At 53.7% G+C, this 20,465-nt stretch overlaps 2 protein-coding genes across 3 annotated transcripts in view; both read left to right on the top strand.

Annotated features, from left to right (window-relative positions):
- Positions 1-2,636, top strand: part of prpsap1 (phosphoribosyl pyrophosphate synthetase associated protein 1) — a 33,455-nt gene extending 30,819 nt beyond the window's left edge. The window contains exons 10-12 of one of the 2 annotated variants that reach the window (XM_033044741.1): positions 376-446; positions 844-990; positions 2,065-2,636. In XM_033044741.1, coding sequence (XP_032900632.1) covers positions 376-446; positions 844-990; positions 2,065-2,223 — 377 coding nt within the window. In that variant the 3' untranslated portion in view covers positions 2,224-2,636. The remainder of the gene's footprint in view (positions 1-375; positions 447-843; positions 991-2,064) is intronic. The other variant, XM_033044742.1, reaches the window with a different exon arrangement.
- Positions 2,637-7,058: 4,422 nt separating this feature from the next.
- LOC116987755 lies at positions 7,059-18,898 on the top strand. Its single transcript, XM_033043986.1, has 7 exons — positions 7,059-7,772; positions 10,137-10,241; positions 11,611-11,697; positions 17,268-17,547; positions 18,113-18,168; positions 18,428-18,489; positions 18,787-18,898. The coding sequence occupies exons 1-7, from the start codon at positions 7,059-7,061 to the stop codon at positions 18,896-18,898; spliced, it is 1,416 nt and encodes a 471-aa protein (XP_032899877.1).
- Positions 18,899-20,465: the final 1,567 nt, after the last annotated feature.

Genomic DNA, 20,465 nt, shown 5'->3' with positions numbered 1-20,465 from the left:
ACCTTCTCCATTCATTTGCATCTCTTCCTCTCCATGACCGGTGTTTACTGCAAACAATTGAGGAAAGCAGGAACGACCTAAACACGATGAAAAGGGCTGTGATACTTTGGTCAGCATGGATGACTCGAGCCAAAGGCCAGTATCCGTGCTGTTTCGACTTGTCCAGTTGATGTGTCCCACTGGTGATTAACCCCACTACATCCCTATTCTTCTGAAGAGGCTGCAAGCTCTTCACAATAGTTTGGTCCACAAGAGGCTGTCTGTGTGAAATGTGCCTTTTGTTTCACTCAGAGATACGACCAAACTGATGTGTGGTCTTGTTTCAAAATGTGCAGAATTCCTGATTGAAGTAATAGGTCTCTTTCCATTGCACAGTGATGATGCCCAAGGAGAAGCCGCCTATCACTGTGGTTGGAGATGTTGGTGGAAGAATAGCCATCATCGTGGTAAGGAAGGAATTGCAGTGCAGCAACTTGACGCATGTTTACAATCCGCTTACATTTCTCCAGTTGTACTCTCAGAATTAATTTGTTGCAAAGAACTCTTAACTTTAAAGCAATTAACCCTGGTTATCAAAGTGTGTTTTAAGTAGGTGGTGAGTTTGTAGTACGGGATCGTTGACCACTGGAAGTGTCTCTGTTCACAGCTGAACCATCACTTGATGGATTTGCTCTTCCATGGCCCCTTTCTCCATCTCCAGCATTGTAATAGGGGACAACTTGATGCAGAGTTCACCCTTTGGGTGCAATTAATTGGGGAATGAATGCTTAAACATTTAAAATACCTGTCTTGTAGTGAGAGAGGGGAACGAGCTGTGCTGATTCCACTTGATTCTACCCACAGGACGATATTATTGATGACGTTGATGGCTTTGTGGCAGCTGCTGAGATACTGAAGGAGCGAGGTGCATACAAGATCTATGTCATGGCCACACATGGCCTTCTCTCTGCAGATGCCCCCTGTTTGATAGAGGAGTCAGCCATTAATGAGGTATTCTTGTTATTACCGGAGATGAGACTGGTTAGAACATGAGGCCATGGTGCAATGTGCTAGCCTACGAAATGATTCACGTCGTTCTGTAAATCCGTCTTGTGCCTGCAGCACATTCAACACTCGTCCACACCCACCTCTCCATCCCCTCTAGCCCTCTACCCACATTATGCTCATCTGCTCAAGGAAAATGGTGAAGGGGAGGTGGGGGAAGAGTCCCTGTTGGGGCGGGGGGGGGCAAGAGAGACCTTGGTGTGGGGGGGGAGGGAGAGAGACCTTGGTGTGGGAGGGAGGGTGGTGTGTTTTTTTTAGTTTTAGTTTGGGTCCGCACCGACCAGTGATCTCTGAGCATTAACACTGTCCTACACACACTAGGGACAATTTTTACATTTACCAAGCCAGTTTACCTACTTATCTGCACGTCTCTGGAGTGTGAGAGGAAACCGAAGATCTCGGAGAAAACCCACGCAGGTCATGGGGAGAACGTACAAACTCCGTACAGACAGCACCCGTAGGCGGGATCGAACCTGGGTCTCCCACGCTGTGGGGCAGCATATCTACCACTGTGTCACCCTGGTGGGGTGCGGGGAGAGAGATCCTAGAGTTGGGGGAGGGGGGGCACTGCAGTGGGGGGGACACTGGAGCAGGAACTAGGGGGGAACTGGAGTGGGAAGGGGGGTACACTGGATTGGGGGGGGCACACTGGAGTGGGGGGGGGTACACTGGAGTGGGCACTGGAGTGGGGGGGGGGACTGGAGTGGTGGGGGGGGGGACACTGGAGTGGGGGGGGGACAGCTTGGTCATAGAATCAGTGAAATGATTCTAACACTTTGATCAGAGATGCATGACCTAAAGTGAGGTTTTAGGATTGAGCTTGTTACTGGCGGTTCCTCTTGTTGCGGGAGCCTCACACACTGGTGTTGTGTGTTCCCTCATCCTTGTTCATCATCACATTTCTATTTCAGAAGGCTCTGCCCGAATGTTAACCTGTTGTTCTTAGTGGCAGCGCTTCTTGGCTTGAGAGCTTTCTGAGTGGTCCTGAGAGATGAATTACCTTCTCCTTTCCCCCTCCAGGTGGTGGTAACAAATACTATTCCTCATGAAGTTCAGAAGCTGCAGTGCCCCAAGATCAAAACTGTTGATGTCAGCATGATCCTGTCGGAAGCCATCCGCCGTATCCACAATGGAGAGTCCATGTCCTACCTGTTCCGCAACATTACTGTCGATGACTAGCCCCTTCCCACTCCTCTCATGCAGTGGTGCGTCAGCAGAGGAACCCAGGCAGAACTAGAACAGTTGTGCGCAGGGTTGCAATGGCTGCTTAATGTTGCCTTTGTTGCTGGGCAAGACCAATGCCCTGCTTTCAAATAGTTGCTGCAATGGCATTTAATTCTGTAAATAACTGCAGCTTTTTAAAATTGCTTTTGAATGACTGTTTGAAAGCTGTAAATTGTTAATGGTGCAACTGAGCGGCACGTTCCAGTACAGACTGCTCCCAGCACGTCCACATACAGTGGCAGAGGGCGGCTGCTACACTCATGGGTCTGGTATTTTTTTTTAAACTATTTGACAGCATTATCGGTGATGCCAAGGGCCTGTGATGGTTTGGTTGTCATGTAACTAATTAAACTATTCTGATTACCTAAGAATTGTCTGAAGGTATGGTTGTTATTTTACAGATGCAGAGAAAGCTGCAAGTGGTCAGACACTATCCATGAGTGAGATGAGGTTGTGCTGTTTGGGACTGCACTCTGTGTTTGGGCTGCCTGCTCTGCAAGTCACCAGCCGCTCAATATTACAGGCCAGTTAGCTCATGGTTACTTGATGGTCACACTGTTGTTAGTTGATAGAGTTGTACCATGCAGAAACTGTCCCATCAGTCCATGGTGCCATCAGCACATGAAGCGCAATGTCCCCCCCCCCCCCCCCCCACCTGTGGTAGTCTCGTCCAAGGTCAGCTAGCCAATTGCATTCGCAATTGACCTTGGGGAAGGAATGAAAGGAAAGCTGTGGAGGTTTTGTTTCCAACTGGATGTTGCTATACCGTGGGATTGAGGTGTAGGAAAGAATTGCAGATGCTAGTTTAAATCGAAGGTAGACACAAAAAGCTGGAGTAACTCAGTGGGACAGGCAGCATCTCTGGAGAGAAGGAATGAGTGACGTTTCAGGTCGAGACCCTTCTTCAGACTGAAGCCTTCTCTCCGGAGATGCTGCTTGTTACTCCAGCATTTTGTGTCTACCATTTAAAAAATTTTAATATACAAATACTTTTATTCAGAAAATAAAAACAAACATCCAGAATATGAACACGACCAGAGACTGCCTACATTGACAGTTTACAAACGGTCATCAGATTAATATATCGCCAACTTTATCAACAATACACTCATCCTCCCGCGGCAACCTGTGTCCCCATGGACATCGCGTGTTCCCTCTCCAGGGACACATGGGCCGGACATGGCCCGGAAAGGGGGCAGGTAGTCAACCCCAGTGCGGCCGGCGACTACCCGCTGGCTGGACCCGTGAATGGCCATCTTGGCCAAGCCCAGGAGCAGATCGACAGGGAGACCACTCCTCCCTCTCCCTCCAGACCCTCCCCCCCTCTGTACAGGGTGCCCAAATATCAGGAGTGGGGCTAAAATGTGGCCAAAACATGAGGAACAGCCCCTTCAGATAGTCGAACAGGGGCTGCAACTCTCACACTGCATGTACAAATGAAACACGATCTCTTCCTCGTCGCAGAAGTGGCTGATGAGTCCGTGAACCGGCTCGAGTACCTGTTACAGGCCACAGCCATGTGCAGCACTCTCCACCCCAGGTCCCCGATGTAAAGGGGGAGGACTCCTTGTAGAGCGGCCTCCACTGAGGACCACTCCCGCTGTCAGGTGGTAACAAGGACCGCCAGGGCGTGTCCGGACGGAAGACAAGGTCGAGGAAGTGCAGAGTGTGCAGGAGCAGCCTGTACAGTACGGGCTTCTCAGCATCTCGGAACGGCACGCTGAGCATCTCGGAAAGGCAGCTCGTGTTGCGTGGGGCCGGCTCTCGGGGAGGGACCCGGGCCGTGGGCCCTTTGAGCAATTCTGACAGAGCGAGGGTAAGCTCGGCCGGAATAGTGGGATTGAGGTAGTGTGACGATGATATTGTAGTTAACATCACCAGTAAAGTTTCAATTGACACCAAATGTAATGGTATTGCACACTTGCAATCTTTGGCAAGAGTTTTGAGTACTAAAGTTGGGACATTGTGATGTAGCTGCTGCAATTGTTGGTGAGAATATACTTGGAGAACTGTGTGCAGTTTCACCCAGCTATAGGAAGGATTTCATTCAATTAGAACATTCAGAATTCTGGGTGGAGGATTGTAAAACTAGAAGGCATCGGCTTAATGTGAAAGGGAAGAGATTTAAGAGGAACCTGGGCCAACATTTTCATTCTGAGGGTAATCTGTATCTGAAATGAGCTGCCAGAGGAAGCTATAGAAATGGATACAGTTACGACTTTTAAAATGCATTTTGTACAAATATATGGATAGAGTTTAGATGGCTATGCGACAAATGCTGGGAAAAGGGTCTAGCCCAGTATGCTAACATGGTGGGCAATGCTAGATACCTTGACGACTTGAATGAAACATATCAGAACCTGAGGGGTCTTGCTACGTGTAGAGGAGCTGGATCTAGGAGAGCACTGTTTGAAAGTAAGATGTCGCCAGGGATGCAGATCTGAGAAAGTTCACAGCATCTTGTAACCACTTGCAATAAAGTTTGAGTCAGAAGCTTTGGGGTGGGCTGGTTCAGATGATTCATGTTTATGACAGGAAGGGTAATAGGATCAAAGTAAGAATTAGGCTCGTGTTAAGGAGGGGACAGAGTGATAACAGTCATTGTTAATGCTACCTACAGGCCAGTCTTCCTGTTCTGAGCAACCACAGGCTGCAGTGACTGCCATGGTAGTGTTGCTGGCAGCTGCCCCAGTCTTGGGGGTTCTGTAATCTACTCTAATACTTCTCATAGCATCTGGTCACCTGCCCTGATATCACCTCACCTGCCTCACTGCCAGATTTTACTGAGTACATTATTGCAAAGTTTGTTCAGATACCTTTGCCCTGAGGGAGTAAAACTTGGAACCATTTTCTTTTATTTCAAGTTATTAGTTGTATTCAATCAGTTAAATCTCGTGCCAATATGAGTCACCCAAGAAATGCATTGATTTGATTTTAGATTGTGGGCAACATTGCTTTGATGCAATGCCACGTAAGTTTCTCATCAATGCTTGTGAGACCATGGTCATCTTCATCTTCACTATGCTAGTGTATGCTGGAGGGCAGAAGAGCTTCTCCGGTTGTTGTCTGAATTAGGTAGTGTTAGATGCAAGGAGAGGTTCGACAAACAGATTATTTTTGGAGCATCGGAGGTTAAAACAAAACTTGATAAAAGTTTATTAAATTTATGAGAAACATAATAGGGTAGAACATCAAGTGTTTACCCAGGCAGGTAATGTCCAAGCCCCGCGACGGTTACTGCCCTGGGTCTCGGGCTGCTGCGCCTCCTATGCTAGTGGCCACCTCCTGGCCTGCACCGGCACACTGTGGGCCAGTCTGACAACCCCCCCCCCCCCCCCCCCAATAGAGCAGCACCCTTCCCACCCTCCCCCTCCCCCTCCCTCTCCCCCCCCCCCCAATAGAACAGCACCCTCACCCTTCCCTCTTCCCCCCCCTCTCCCCCCCCCAATAGAGCAGCACCCTTCCCTCCCTCCCCCTCCCTCTCCCTCTTCCCCCCCAATAGAGCAGCACCCTCACCCTTCCCTCCCTCTCCCTCTCCCCCCTCCCTCTCCCTCTTCCCCCCCCCTCCCCCTCCCTCTTCCCCTCCCCCCAATAGAGCAGCACCCTCTCCCCTCTCCCCTCTCCCCCCACTTCTTCACCCTCCCCCCCTCACTTCTTCACCCTCCCCCCCTCACTTCTTCACCCTCCCCCCCCCCACTTCTTCACCCTCCCCCCCCCCCCCACTTCTTCACCCTCCCCCCCTCACTTCTTCACCCCCCCCCCCCCACTTCTTCACCCTCCCCCCCTCACTTCTTCACCCTCCCCCCCCACTTCTTCACCCTCCCCCCACTTCTTCACCCTCCCCCCCTCACTTCTTCACCTTCCCCCCCCCCCACTTCTTCACCATCCCCCCCTCACTTCTTCACCCTCCCCCCCTCACTTCTTCACCCTCCCCCCCCCCCCACTTCTTCACCCTCCCCCCCCACTTCTTCACCCTCCCCCCCTCACTTCTTCACCCTCCCCCCACTTCTTCACCCTCCCCCCCCCACTTCTTCACCCTCTCCCCCCACTTCTTCACCCTCTCCCCCCCTCACTTCTTCACCCTCCCCCCCCCCATTTCTTCACCCTCCCCCCACTTCTTCACCCTCCCCCCCTCACTTCTTCACCCTCCCCCCCTCACTTCTTCACCCTCCCCCCCTCACTTCTTCACCCTCCCCCCCCCCTTCTTCACCCTCCCCCCCCACTTCTTCACCCTCCCCCCCCCACTTCTTCACCCTCCCCCCTCACTTCTTCACCCTCCCCCCCTCACTTCTTCACTCTCCCCTCTCCCCTCTCCCCCCTCCCCTCTCCCCCCACTTCTTCACCCTCCCCCCCCACTTCTTCACCCTCCCCCCCCCACTTCTTCAACCCTCCCCCTCACTTCTTCAACCCTCCCCCCCCTCACTTCTTCACTCTCGCCCTCGCCCCTCTCCCCCCCCTCCCTCTTCCCCACTTCTTCACCCTCCCCCGCCCTCACGTCGTCACCCTCCCCCCTCAACTTCTATCACCCTCCTTCTTCAAACTTCACAACCTCCCCCCCCTCACTTCTATACGCATCCCCCCCCTCACTTCTTCACCCATCACTTCTTCACCCTCCCCCACTCACGTTCTTCACACCTCCCACCCCCCACTTCTTCACCCCTCCCCCCCCCTCACTTCTTCACCCCTCTCACTTCTTCACCCTCTCCCCCCCTCACTTCTTCACCCTCCCCCCCTCACTTCTTCACCCTCCCTCTCTCCCCCGTGTTTTTATTTCCGGGATATTGGCGTCCATGGTTGCGGGGCAACGGGCGGCGGGGGCAGTCATTGGGCGGCGGGCAGTGAGTGACGTGCGCGCGGTCCAATGGGAGCGCGGGGGCGGGCGCTCCGCGGACAATGGGCGTGTCCATGGTAACGGGGGCTCAGTGCACGAGTGGCGGGAGCGCGCGAGGGGCGCGCAGTGCACGAGCGCGCGGGGGCGCGCAGTGCACGAGCGGCGGAGCATGGCGGCCACCATCAGCCTGTTCGATCTGGCGAACCTGAGCATCGGCTACCCCGAGCCGGGCGTGGTCAACTTCGCTGCGTTGCACGCCTTGCTACACGCCGTGCTGCAACACCTGGGCATCCAACAGGTGCAAACCGAGCACCTGCCCGAGGTGGGGCCGGTGCCCGCGCCCGGACACGACCCCCTGCTTGCAGACGTGCCCGCGCCCGAACACGACCCCCTGCTTGCAGACGTGCCCGCGCCCGAACACGACCCCCTGCTTGCAGATGTGCCCGCGCCCGGACACGACCCCCTGGCCATGTCGGTGCCCGTGCCCGCGCACTACCGCCGGCTGGAGCGCAAGGTGCGGGACGTGGAGCTACAGGTACAGGAGCTGAGCCGCTTGCCCAACGCCGTGGAGCTGCTGCAGCGCAGCCGGCACGATGGCCGTGCCATGAGCGATGTGTGGAGCCTCCTGCAGCTCCGCAAGAGCACGGATCTCAACCGCGAGGGCGTCGACAAGGTAGTAACCGGCGTGGACATCCAACACACCCGGCCAGTGTCCACAGACTGGCCGCTATGCTCCAGTGTCCGGAGACTGACCGTTCTCCCCCACTGATCACGACACTGGTGTCCGGAGACTGACCGCTCCACACTGGTGTCTGGAGACTGACCGCTCTCCCCCACTGATCACGACACTGGTGTCCGGAGACTGACCGCTCCACACTGGTGTCTGGAGACTGACCGCTCCACACTGGTGTCTGGGGACTGACCGCTCTCCCCCACTGATCACGACACTGGTGTCCGGAGACTGACCGCTCCACACTGGTGTCTGGAGACTGACCGCCCTCCCCCACTGATCACGACACTGGTGTCCAGAGAATGACCGCTCCACACTGGTGTCTGGAGACTGACCACTCCACACTGGTGTCCACAGACTGACCACTCCACACCCCATCCTGTGCCACAGTGTCCAGAGACTGACCACTCTGCACTGGTGCCCCAGTGTCTGGAGACTCTCTCTTCCCCCCCCCCCCCCACAGTAGCCGGACATGATGAGGAATATTGGGACGATGGTCAGGAAAAGGGAGGCGCGTATAACTGAGGAGACATCCTCGCCTCATAATAATATATAATCATTATTGCAATAATAACAGAGTGCTTAAAGATAGGGGGAGAGGATCAGTGATGGATATTGTGTCTTTGCTTCTAACATGGGGGAGCATCAGGGGAGAGGAGAGGTGGTGGTAATCACCAGGAGGTGATTACCCATGCTGTGGCCTCCCAGAGCTGCTGCCTGTGTATCAATGTGCCCATTCTGACTCGCACACCAGGGGTGGGGAAAAACAGTGGAAGGAACTGCAGATGCTGGTTTACACTGAAGATAGACACAGATCTCAGCGGGTCAGGCAGCATCTCTGGAGAAAAGGAATAGGTGACTTTTCAGGTCGAGACACTTCTTCAGACAGAGTCGGTAGAGAGAAATGGTCTCACTTTGGTGATCAATGTGTGGGGTAGCAGTCTTTGTGAGGAATATGTTACAGATTTAACACGTGCCCATGTTCCTGTCTCCAGTGTGTCCAGCAGTGGGTACACAAAAATGCTGGAGAAACTCAGCGGGTGCAGCAGCATCTATGCAGCGAAGGAAATAGGCAACGTTTCGGGCCGAAACCCTTCGTCCAGCAGTGGGGTTGCCTGGCCTTTGTTTCCCTGAGCCTGTTGCTGAGGGACCTGTGCAAGTCTGGTGGTTGTGATTGTTCAGGTAACCACTCAGTGTCTGTGAATGAGGGGGGGATCTTTGCTTGGTATTCGTACATTCTCTGAGCAAAGATCAACAATGGCCATTGAGTCCGCTGCTGGTTGGATGTGAACAACATGTACTTATTCCATTGTTTGTCTTTGTCCTTGTCTCTGTGGCACTCGGTACACAAAGCAGACTGAGCTGTTCAGACTTGCTTAATGGTCTGACTAATTGCAACCTTGGGTCACTGAAGTCTGATTCAACCAGGACAAGGTTGAACCAGGACTGGCCTGTTCCACACACCGAGATGATAGGAATCTCAGTGAGTCAAACGTTGTGAGTGCCAGCAGCTGCTTCACACTCCACTGCTCCCCTCCACCCCTCCGCACCCCACCCCCCTGTACCCCACTGCCCCGCACCCCACCCCAGTTGTACCCCACCGCCCCGTATCCCACCGCCCCGCACCCCACCCCAGTTGTACCCCACCGCCCCGTACCCCACTGCCCCGTACCCCACCCCAGTTGTACCCCACCGCCCCGTATCCCACCGCCCCGCACCCCACCCCAGTTGTACCCCAACGCCCCGTACCCCACTGCCCCGTACCCCACCCCAGTTGTACCCCACTGCCCCGCACCCCTCCACTGAGTCACTGTATCTGTGTCAACATGGGAGGGGATGCACGGTCGGTCTACTATTGGAGAAGGTTCCTCGAGGTGAAGCTGGTGCCGTTAGAAGCTGGAGAGTTCAGGGTTTGATGTGAGATGCAGCTGTGGCCACAGGTCGATGTTAATCCTGTTGCTAAGGGTACCGGGATCCTGAGCCGTGGGGGGGTGGGGTACGGGGCAGTGGGGTACAGCTGGGGTGGGTCCCACAGGGTCTGAACCCCTCGACCATTCCTCGTTCAGTGAGAGCTGGATTGGGCAGACTGTGCAGACGCCTCTTTCAGTCGTCTCTCCAGTTGTCCTGTACACCTGTGGACAGGTGTGTGGGTCAATGTAGACATGAGGCAGGTGGCCTCCTGCTGTCATTGTACCCTCATGAACACAGTTGGGAGACATTACGACCCCATGACCTCGCACCGTGACCCCGCACTGTGACCCAGTGATCCCTGCACTGTGACCTTGTGACCCTGTCCTTGTGTTGCAGGCCATGTCCATGATGGAAGAGGTGATGCAAGAGATGCATTATTTAAAGAAGTTCAAAAACACGATGGAAGATCACGTTAAAGAAATCAACAAGAATATAGATTTGGTAAGATGAGGGCAAATCTCACTTCCAGTAGAACCCCCCCCCCCCCCCCCCCCCCCCCCCCCCGGCTCACACTCCATGGGCAGAAGGGAGGGGGGTGGAGGGGAGCGGAGACCATCCTCTCCGGCCGACAGAGTGGACAGATGTGTGGCAGCCGTGAAAGACCCACCATGTTATTGTCGCCCTGCGATGGGTCACTCTTTAACGCGGCCTCTCCTTGTATTCCAGGTGACCAACCAGATGATCTCGGTCAATGAGGTTCTGGTGAGACCAACATTCAGTTCACGTTGCCCGAGTCCAAGGAGCGCAATTAGATGTGGTTGTTGTTACATTTAGTGCTCAATCTTCCACCCAACAGATTCCAAAAGGCTGGACCTGTTTCTGAATGGCGTCTTCCTGCTTCTCCCTGCTGGTCACCATCTGCGTTAGGTGTGACCACCTCCCTGAATCCTGCCTCCTTCCCCTGATGGGCCAGCCTTGTCCAGCTGTGGCTCCACTTCCTCCTTCCCTCCCTCCCTCCCTCCACAAGGAGCTGCACATGGACAAGTTCCCGTGTCAGTGAGGTCGCCCGACCTGCCAGCACAGGTGGGCACCATGCCCTCTCCTGCCCTCTGCTCCCTTGCCCAAGCTTCAACACCCACCCTCAACAGTGTCCTCTTGTCCCCCCGCGCGTCTCCTCGACCCCTCCCCCGCGCGTCTCCTCGACCCCTCCCCCGCGCGACCCCTCGACCCCTCCCCCGCGCGACCCCTCGACCCCTCCCCCGCGCGACCCCTCGACCCCCCCGCGACCCCTCGACCCCCCCCGCGACCCCTCGACCCCCCCCGCGACCCCTCGACCCCCCCCCGCCCCCTCGCCCCCCCCCGCACCCCCGCCCCCCCGCCTCCCCCCCCCCCCCACCCCTCGCCCCCCCCCCTCCCCCCCTCCCCCGCCCCCCCCCCCCCCCCCTGGCCCCCCCCCCACCCCCCCCCCCCCCCCCCCCCCCCCCTGCCCCCCCCCCCGCCCCCCCCCCCCCCCCCGCACCCTCTCCTTCCCCCCCCCCGCTACCCCCGTCCCCCCGCCCGACCCCCGCGACCCCGTCCCCCAGCGACCCCTCGTCCCCACCGCGACACTCTTCGCCCCCTCGCCCCCCCGCGACGCCTTACCACACCCCCCACGCGACCCTTCGCTCCCCTGCGACCTCGCCCTTCGCGCGACCTCTCGCCCCTCCCGCACGACCCCTGACCCGCCCCCACCGCGCGACCCCTCACCCAGACCCCACCCCCCCCTCCCCAGACAGACGGAGTGTAGGGAGAGAGAGCAGGGACACAGCCGGCTGGTCCTGTCGTGGAGACGTCTACTGAGTGACAGCTGTTTAACTTGTTTTCATTGCAGAATAAATCTCGTGAGGAGCTGGAGCAGTTTGTCCCGTGGAAGACCCTCCAGAGCACGCTGGTGGACCCTCCTATGGAACGCTATGGTGTAAGGAGTCTAACCTCAGCCCCTCTGCTCACTCTGCGTCAAACCCAATGAAAAGGGAGGTGCCACGTTAGTCTGGCGTGCTGACCTCTCAGGCGAGGCCAGGCGACAACTCTCAGACACCTCCTCCTACTTATCCTTGGACCATGATCCCACAGACGAGCACCAGGCCTTAATCTCACACACTTTATGATCATTGAAACATAGAAAATAGGTGCAGGAGTAGGCCATTCGGCTCTTCAAGCCTGCATTGCCATTCAATATGATCATGGCTGATCATCCAACTCAGTATCCTATACCTGCCTTCTCTCCATACCCCCTGATCCCTTTAGCCACAAGGGCCACATCTAACTCCCTCTTAAATATAGCCAATGAACTGGCCTCAACTACCTTCTGTGGCAGAGAATTCCAGAGATTCACCACTCTCTGTGTGAAAAATGTTTTTCTCATCTCGGTCCTAAAAGATTTCCCCATTATCCTTAAACTGTGACCCCTTGTTCTGCACTTCCCCAACATCGGGAACAATCTTCCTGCATCTAGCCTGTCCAACCCCTTAAGAATTTTGTAAGTTTCTATAAGATCCCCCCTCAATCTTCTAAATTCTAGCGAGTACAAGCCGAGTCTATCCAGTCTTTCTTCATATGAAAGTCCTGACATCCCAGGAATCAGTCTGGTGAACCTTCTCTGTACTCCCTCTATAGCAAGAATGTATTTCCTCTGATTAGGAGACCAAAACTGTACGCAATACTCCAGGCGTGGTCTCACCAAGACCCTGTACAACTGCAGTAGAACCTCCCTGCTCTTATACTCAAATCCTTTTGCTATGAATGCTAACATACCATTCGCTTTCTTCACTGCCTGCTGCACCTGCATGCCTACTTTCAATGACTGGTGTACCATGACACGCAGGTCTCGTTGCATCTCCCCTTTTCCTAATCGGCCACCACTCAGATAATAGTCTACTTTCCTGTTTTTGCCACCAAAGTGGATAACCTCACATTTATCCACATTATACTGCACCTGCCATGCATTTGCCCACTCACCCAACCTATCCAAGTCACCTTGCAGCCTCCTAGCATCCTCCTCACAGCTAACACTGCCCCCCAGCTTCTTGTCATCCGCAAACTTGGAGATGTTGCATTCAATTCCCTCGGCCAAATCATTAATATATATTGTAAATAGCTGGGGTCCCAGCACTGAGCCTTGCGGTACCCCACTAGTCACTGCCTGCCATTGTGAAAAGGACCCGTTTACTCCTACTCTTTGCTTCCTGTCTGCCAGCCAGTTCTCTATCCACATCAATACTGAACCCCCAATACCGTGTGTTTTAAGTTTGTATACTAATCTCTTATGTGGGACCTTGTCGAAAGCCTTCTGAAAGTCCAGATATAACACATCCACTGGTTCTCCCTTATCCACTCTACTAGTTACATCCTCGAAAAATTCTATAAGATTCGTCAGACATGATTTACCTTTCATAAATCCATGCTGACTTTGTCCAATGATTTCACCACTTTCCAAATGTGCTGCTATCCCATCTTTAATAACTGATTCTAGCAGTTTCCCCACTACCGACGTTAGACTAACTGGTCTGTAATTCCCCGTTTTCTCTCTCCCTCCCTTTTTAAAAAGTGGGATTACATTAGCTACCCTCCAATCCTCACGAACTACTCCAGAATCTAAAGAGTTTTGAAAAATTATCACTAATGCATCCACTATTTCTGGGGCTACTTCCTTAAGTACTCTGGGATGCAGCCTATCTGGCCCTGGGGATTTATCGGCCTTTAATCCATTCAATTTACCTAACACCACTTCCCAGCTAACCTGGATTTCACTCAGTTCCTCCATCTCATTTGACCCCCGGTCCCCTGCTATTTCCGGCAGATTATTTATGTCTTCCTTAGTGAAGACAGAACCAAAGTAGTTATTCAATTGGTCTGCCATGTCCTTGTTCCCCATGATCAATTTACCTGTTTCTGACTGCAAGGGACCTACTTTTGTTTTAACTAATCTTTTTCTCTTCACATATCTATTAAAGCTTTTGCAATCAGTTTTTATGTTCCCTGCCAGTTTTCTTTCATAATCTATTTTCCCTTTCCTAATTAAGCCCTTTGTCCTCCTCTGCTGGACTCTGAATTTCTCCCAGTCCTCTGGTAGGCTGCTTTTTCTGGCTTATTTGTACGCTTCATCTTTTGTTTTGATACTATCCCTGATTTCCCTTGTTATCCACGGATGCACTACCTTCCCTGATTTATTTTTTTGCCAAACTGGGATGAACAATTGTTGTAGTTCATCCATGCAGTCTTTAAATGCCTTCCATTGCATATCCACCGTCAACCCATTAAGAATCAATTGCCAGTCTATCTTGGCCAATTCACTTCTCATACCCTCAAAGTTACCTTTCTTTAAGTTCAGGACCTTAATTCAGTTTCTGAATTAACAATGTCACTCTCCATCCTAATGAAGAACTCAACCATATTATGGTCACTCTTGCCCAAGGGGCCACGCACAACAAGACTGCTAACTAACCCTTCCTCATTACTCAATACCCAATCTAGAATAGACTGCTCTCTCGTTGGTTCCTCTACATGTGCCAATTTGACTCACCCAATCTATATGCAGATTGAAGTCGCCCATTATAACTGTTTTACCTTTGCTGCACGCATTTCTAATTTCCTGTTTGATGCCATCCCCAACTCCACTACTACTGTTAGGTGACCTGTACACAACTCCCACTAGCGTTTTCTGCCCCTTAGTGTTTCGCAGCTCTACCCATATCGATTCCACATCCTCCAAGCTAATGTCCTTCCTTTCTATTGCGTTAATCTGCTCTCTAACCAGCAACGCTACCCCACCTCCTTTCCCTTTCTGTCTATCCCTCCTGAATATTGAATATCCCTGGATGTTCAGCTCCCAGCCTTGGTCACCCTGGAGCCATGTCTCCGTGATCCCAACTATATCATTGTCATCAATAGCTATCTGCACATTCAACTCATCCACCTTATTACGAATGCTCCTTGCATTGAGACACAAAGCCTTCAGGCTTGTTTTTACAACACTTTTACCCCTTGTACAATTATGTTTAAAAGTGGGCCTTTTTGATTTTTGCCCTGGTTTTGTCTGCCTGCCACTTTTACTTTTCACCTTGCTACCTATTGCTTCTACCCTCATTTTACACCCCTCTGTCTCTACGCTCACACATTTAAGAAACCCTTTCCCTTTAACTCCATCCTCAACTATCCCATTTGACACCCCACCTCCCTTATTCAGTTTAAAACCACCCGTGTGCCAGAATGCTGGTCCCCCACCTGTTAAAATGCAATCCGTCCCTTTTGTACAGTTCCCTCTTACTCCAAAACAGATCCCAGTGATCTAAGAATCTAAATCCCTGCCCTGTGCACCAGTTCCTCAGCCACACATTCAGGTTCCGTATCTCCCTGTTCCTGCTCTCGCCAGCATGAGGAACTGGAAGCAAACCGGAGATAACAACCCTGGAGGTCTTGCTTTTCAGCATTTTTCCGAGCTCTCTAAAGTCACGCTGCAGAATATTCATCCCTTTCTTTCCGACATCGTTTGTGCCGACATGCACTACCACTTCCGACTGTTCACCTTCGCCCTTGAGGATTTTCTGCACTCTGTCCGTGACATCCTGGATCCTGGCACCAGGAAGGCAGCACACCATCCACGAATCCCGTCTGTTGCCACAGAAACCCCTGTCCGTACCTCTCACAATGGAGTCTCCCACTACAATGGCGTTGCCTGACTTTGGCCTTTTTGGTTTTGGCTCAACAGCCCTATTCGCATCGCAAGCCAGTCTGCCGCTCAGTGTTAAAACGTCTTCTGTCCCGACAGCTTCTAAGTGGGTGAACCTGTTCACAAGAGGTACAACACCCGGGGACGTTGGCATTCCATGCTTCCCTCCCTTTCTCACTGTCTCCCACCTTCTCTCTTCCAGTACCTTAGGTGTAACAATCGTACTGTAGGACTTGTCGAGGAACGACTCCGTTTCTCGGACGAACCTGAGGTCATCCACTTGCTTCTCCAGTTCCCCAACACGGTCCTTCAGGAGCTCTACCTGGATGCACTTGTCACATTTGTAGCAGCCAGAGGCACCAGCAGTGTCCTTGACCTCCCACATACTGCAAGCATCATACTGAATCAGCTTGCCTGACATCTCCTTCTTTCGTCTCTCCCTCTGCAGTGTTTTGCGTAGCCTCCTCTCCTCAGCCTCCTCGCCGAAGACTCTCGAGCCAAAGACTCACACTTTTCTCACATGGCACTTCCCTCACAAGGCCGCTCCCTCACTGCCACTCCCTAAGAGCAGTCTTGCTTATATTGACTGATAAATTGCCTAATTTACTAATTTACAATCCAAATTCCTCAGTTTTCAACTGTTTTCCTCGCTTTGACTCACTTCTCTCCTCCCACTTGGGCTAGAGCCAATCAGTGTTTTCTCTTGCTAAGCTTCTGCTGTTGCTTCCAAATCTACAGCAGCTCTGAGTAAAGTCTGCCTGTGCTTTGCCTCTCCTTTTACCTTCCACCCCATCAGCCGTTGCATACAACACATAATCACATAATCCTCTGACATTTTCACCACCTCCAAAGGGACCCCAACACTAGTCACATCTTCCCATCTCCACCCCTTTCCGCCTTCCGCAGAGGTTCACTTGCACCTCCTCCAACCTCATCTACTGTATCCGCATTCCAGGTGTGGACGATATATCATCGAGACCAAGCGCAGGCTTGGCGATCGTTTCAGCCAACACCTCCGCTCAGTCTGCCTAAACCTACCTGATCTCCCAGTTGCCAAAGACTTTACTCCCCCCTCCTACTCCCACACTGATCTTTCTGTCCTGGGCCTCCTCCACTGTCAAAGTGAGGCCACATGCAAACTGGAGGAACAGCACCTCATATTCCACTTGGGGATCTTACACCCCAGCGGTATGAACACTGACCTCTAACCCTTGCTTTCCCTCTCTCTCCATCCCTCCCCCACCCTAGTTCTCCCACTAGTTTCACTGTTGACCTGATTCATTTTGATGTTTTTAAGAAGGAACTACAGATGCTGGAAAATCGAAGGTACACAAAAATGCTGGAGAAACTCAGCGGGTGCAGCAGCATCTATGGAGCGAAGGAAATAGATTGCCTATTTCCTTCGCTCCATAGATGCTGCTGTGTCCGCTGAGTTTCTTTAGCATTTTTGTGTACCTTTCCTTTTTGATGTTTGTTGTCACCATTCGCCTCAGGTAACAATGAACATAGAAACATAGAAAATAGGTGCAGGAGGAGGCCATTCGGCCCTTCGAGCCCTTCGAGCCAGCGCCGCCATTCATTGTGATCATTCTACATTTTCTTATTTTCTGATGAAATCAAGGAACTGCAGATGCTGTTTAAACCAAAGATAGACACAAAATGCCGCCCGTTTCTTATTACTCCAGATGTCCCGCTGAGTGACTCCAGCATTTTGTGTGTATCTCCGGTTTAAACCAGCATCTGCAGTTCCTTCCTACTTGGGCTGTGAGGACTGTTGTCTTTGTTGCTTCTGAAAGCCGTGTTGTTCTGCTCTTCCACAGGTCTGGTCAGTCGGTTCAAGCCAAGTGACGGTGATAGGTTTACAGCCGGCTGGCCCCACCGATGATCCTTCCAATAAGATACAGGCGGTGCACGCAGACAGTCTGCCTCAGCAGGTGGTCACCAGCTCCCGTCACATCAGCCCCTCGCCCATTTCCTCACAGACAGTTGACCGTTACCCTGAGGCTGTGACCGCACTCAAGCGCATCCGCCATGTCACCGACAACCAGCCAGTACTGGACCGCCGAGTCTCTGCGCTAGAGAAAGTCGTGGCCGACCTGGGTAAGGGGGGGGGGGGGGTCAAAGCAGGTCCAGCACCCTGGACAGGGCTTTGGGGGGGGGGGGGGGGTCAAAGCAGGTCCAGCACCCTGGACGGGGCTTTGGGGGAGTGGGGGGTCAAAGCAGGTCCAGCACCCTGGACAGGGGGCTTTGGGGGAGTGGGGGGGTCAAAGCAGGTCCAGCACCCTGGACAGGGGGCTTTGGGGGAGTGGGGGGTCAAAGCAGGTCCAGCACCCTGGACAGGGGGCTTTGGGGGAGTGGGGGGTCAAAGCAGGTCCAGCGCCCTGGACAGGGGGCTTTGGGGGAGTGGGGGGGTCAAAGCAGGTCCAGCACCCTGGACAGGGGGCTTTGGGGGAGTGGGGGGTCAAAGCAGGTTCAGCACCCTGGACAGGGGGCTTTGGGGGAGGGGGGTGTGGCTGAGGGGGGATTGCGGAGGGGGGTTGGGGGAGTGGGGGTGGGGAGGAGGGGGGTTGTAGAGGGGGGGTTGGGGGCTGAGTAATGGGGGGGGTTTGGGGGCGAGGGGCGGACGGCATCGCTGTCTCTGGGTGACGGGGTTTTGTCGCTGCAGCTGCTCTGACGCTGGACGGGGACGAGACGCGGGACCCAAGTGAGCACCGAGTGAAGGTGAGTGGGAGAGGGGTGGGGGAGAGGGGGGGAGTGAGTGGGAGAGGGGTGGGGCAGAGGGGGGGCAGAGGGGTGGGGTGATAGGGGTGGGGGGCGAGAGGGGTGGGGGGGAAGAGGAGTGGGAGGAGAGGGGTGGGGGGGGGGGGGGAGAAGCGATCTGTGACCCACCACTAATGGGTGAGTTGTCCATGGGAGGGGTCATGATTGAGGGGTATGGGTGCGAGGCGTTAGTCGACCCTGACCTCTGCCCTTTGCTCAGTCCGCAGGTGCAGCGGACGGGGTGAAGGCCGATGACGTACAGGCGCAGATCACCGACCTCAGGTGGGGGGGGTGGGAGTGTGTGGGGAGTGTGGGTGTGGGTGTGGGGAGTGTGGGTGTGGGGGGGTGGGTGTGGGGGGGTGGGAGTGTGTGGGGAGTGTGGGGGGGTGGGAGTGTGTGGGGGGGTGGGGACAGGGTGTGGGGGGGGGTGTGGTGGGAGGGAGAGGTCAGGACCCCAGTGCACCAAGACCCCACATGAACCTGGGCGAAAGGTCACAGGGGTCGGCTCTGGTTTCCCTGTGGGAGGGGGAGGTCAGGGTGAAAGGGCACAGCCTGTAACTGACCTTTGATCCTCGCCAGGGACATGGTGAAGAACATCGATGAAGAATTGAACGAGCTGCGGAAGTTGCAACCCGGGGGCCCGGTGCAGCAGCAGGTCAGAGCCGGGGGGTGGGGGCCGTGCCCAGCGTGAGGACAAGCTGGACTCGGTGTTGGAGGGTGGGTGGGTGTGTGTTTGTGGGTCTGTGTGTGTGTATGTGGGTCTGTGTGTGTGTCTGTGCATGTCTGCGTGTGTGTGCTTACGTGTGTGTGCTTACGTGTGTGTGTGTACGTGCCTGTGTGTGTCTACGTGTGTATGTGTGTCTGCGTGTGCGATTGTGTGTGTGTCTGTGCGCGCGGACGCGCGCGTGTGTGTGTGTACCTGTGTGTGTGTCTACGTGTGTGTGTGCGTGCGTGCGTGTGTTTGTGTGTATATGTGTGTGCGTGTGCGCGAGTGGGTGTGCGTGTATGTATATGTACGTGTGTGTGTGTGCGCGTGTATGTGTGCGTGCGTGTGTTTGTGTGTGCGTGCGTGTGCATGTGTGTGCGTGGGCGCACGTGTGTGCATTGGCGGACCTACATTCTTGGGGCCCCTTCACAACCAGCAACGAGGTCTGGGTGACCACTGTTATTTTCATCAATGGGGTTGTTTATGACGAGCCTACTTGATACTTTAATAACCTTTTAATTTTAATTTAAACTATTATTTTGTATTGAATTACACTATATTATTAATATTATTCTTTTTTAAAACCCTTTCTCATACAGTAGACCCAACATGTTTAAGCAATGTGGACTAAGCATGATATTTACCTCCAGTATTTGCCGGGGGTTCAGGGGTCTGTGCTCCGGTGGGGGTTCAGGGGTCAATGCCCCGGAGGGGGTTCAGGGGTCAACGCCCCGGAGGGGGTTCAGGGGTCAGTGCCCTGGTGGGGGTTCAGGGGTCAGTGCCCTGGTGGGGGTTCAGGGGTCAATGCCCCATTGGGGGTTCAGGGGTCAATGCTGAAGCTCCTGCATTTTCAATACATTGAAAGTGATTCTCAAGCTTTCTACTGGTAGTTTACATAACAGAAGCTTAGAATGTTTCTAACACAAGTAGTAAAATAACCACCAAAAGATATGTATTTCATGAAATAGACAATCGGTGCAGGAGTAGGCCATTCAGCCCTTCCAGCCAGCACTGCCATTCAATGTGATCATGGCTGATCATCCCCAATCAGTACCTGCCTCCCCATATCCTATCTTTAAGAGCCCTATCTAGCTCTCTCTTGAAAGTATCCAGAGAACCTGCCTCCACCGCCCCCTGAGGCAGAGAATTCCACAGAACGGGGGGGGGGGGAGGAGGGCGAAAGCAAGGACTACCTGAAATTGGAGAAGTCAATGTTCATAGCGCTGGGGTGTAAACTACCCAAGCGAAATATAAGGTGCTGTTCCTCCAATTTGCGGTGGGCCTCACTCTGGCCATGGAGTAGCCCAGGACAGAAAGGTCAGATTCGGAATGGGAGGGGGAGTTGAAGTGCTGAGCCACCGGGAGATCAGGTTGGTTAAGGCGGACTGTGCGGAAGTGTTGAGCGAAGCGATCGCCAAATCTGCGCTTGGTCTCACCGATATAGAGCAGCTTACATGTGTGTATGTCCATGTGTGTGTGCGTGAACGTGTGTGTGCGCGTGAACGTGTGTGCGCATGCGTGTGTGTGAACGTGTGCGTGTGTGTGTTTGTGC

This window comes from Amblyraja radiata, chromosome 26 (genome assembly GCF_010909765.2).
Source record: "Amblyraja radiata isolate CabotCenter1 chromosome 26, sAmbRad1.1.pri, whole genome shotgun sequence".
Taxonomy (NCBI): Eukaryota; Metazoa; Chordata; class Chondrichthyes; order Rajiformes; family Rajidae; genus Amblyraja; species Amblyraja radiata.
The sequence above is the reverse complement of the archived record's forward strand: the minus strand, read 5'-3'. Positions and strand labels throughout refer to the sequence as shown.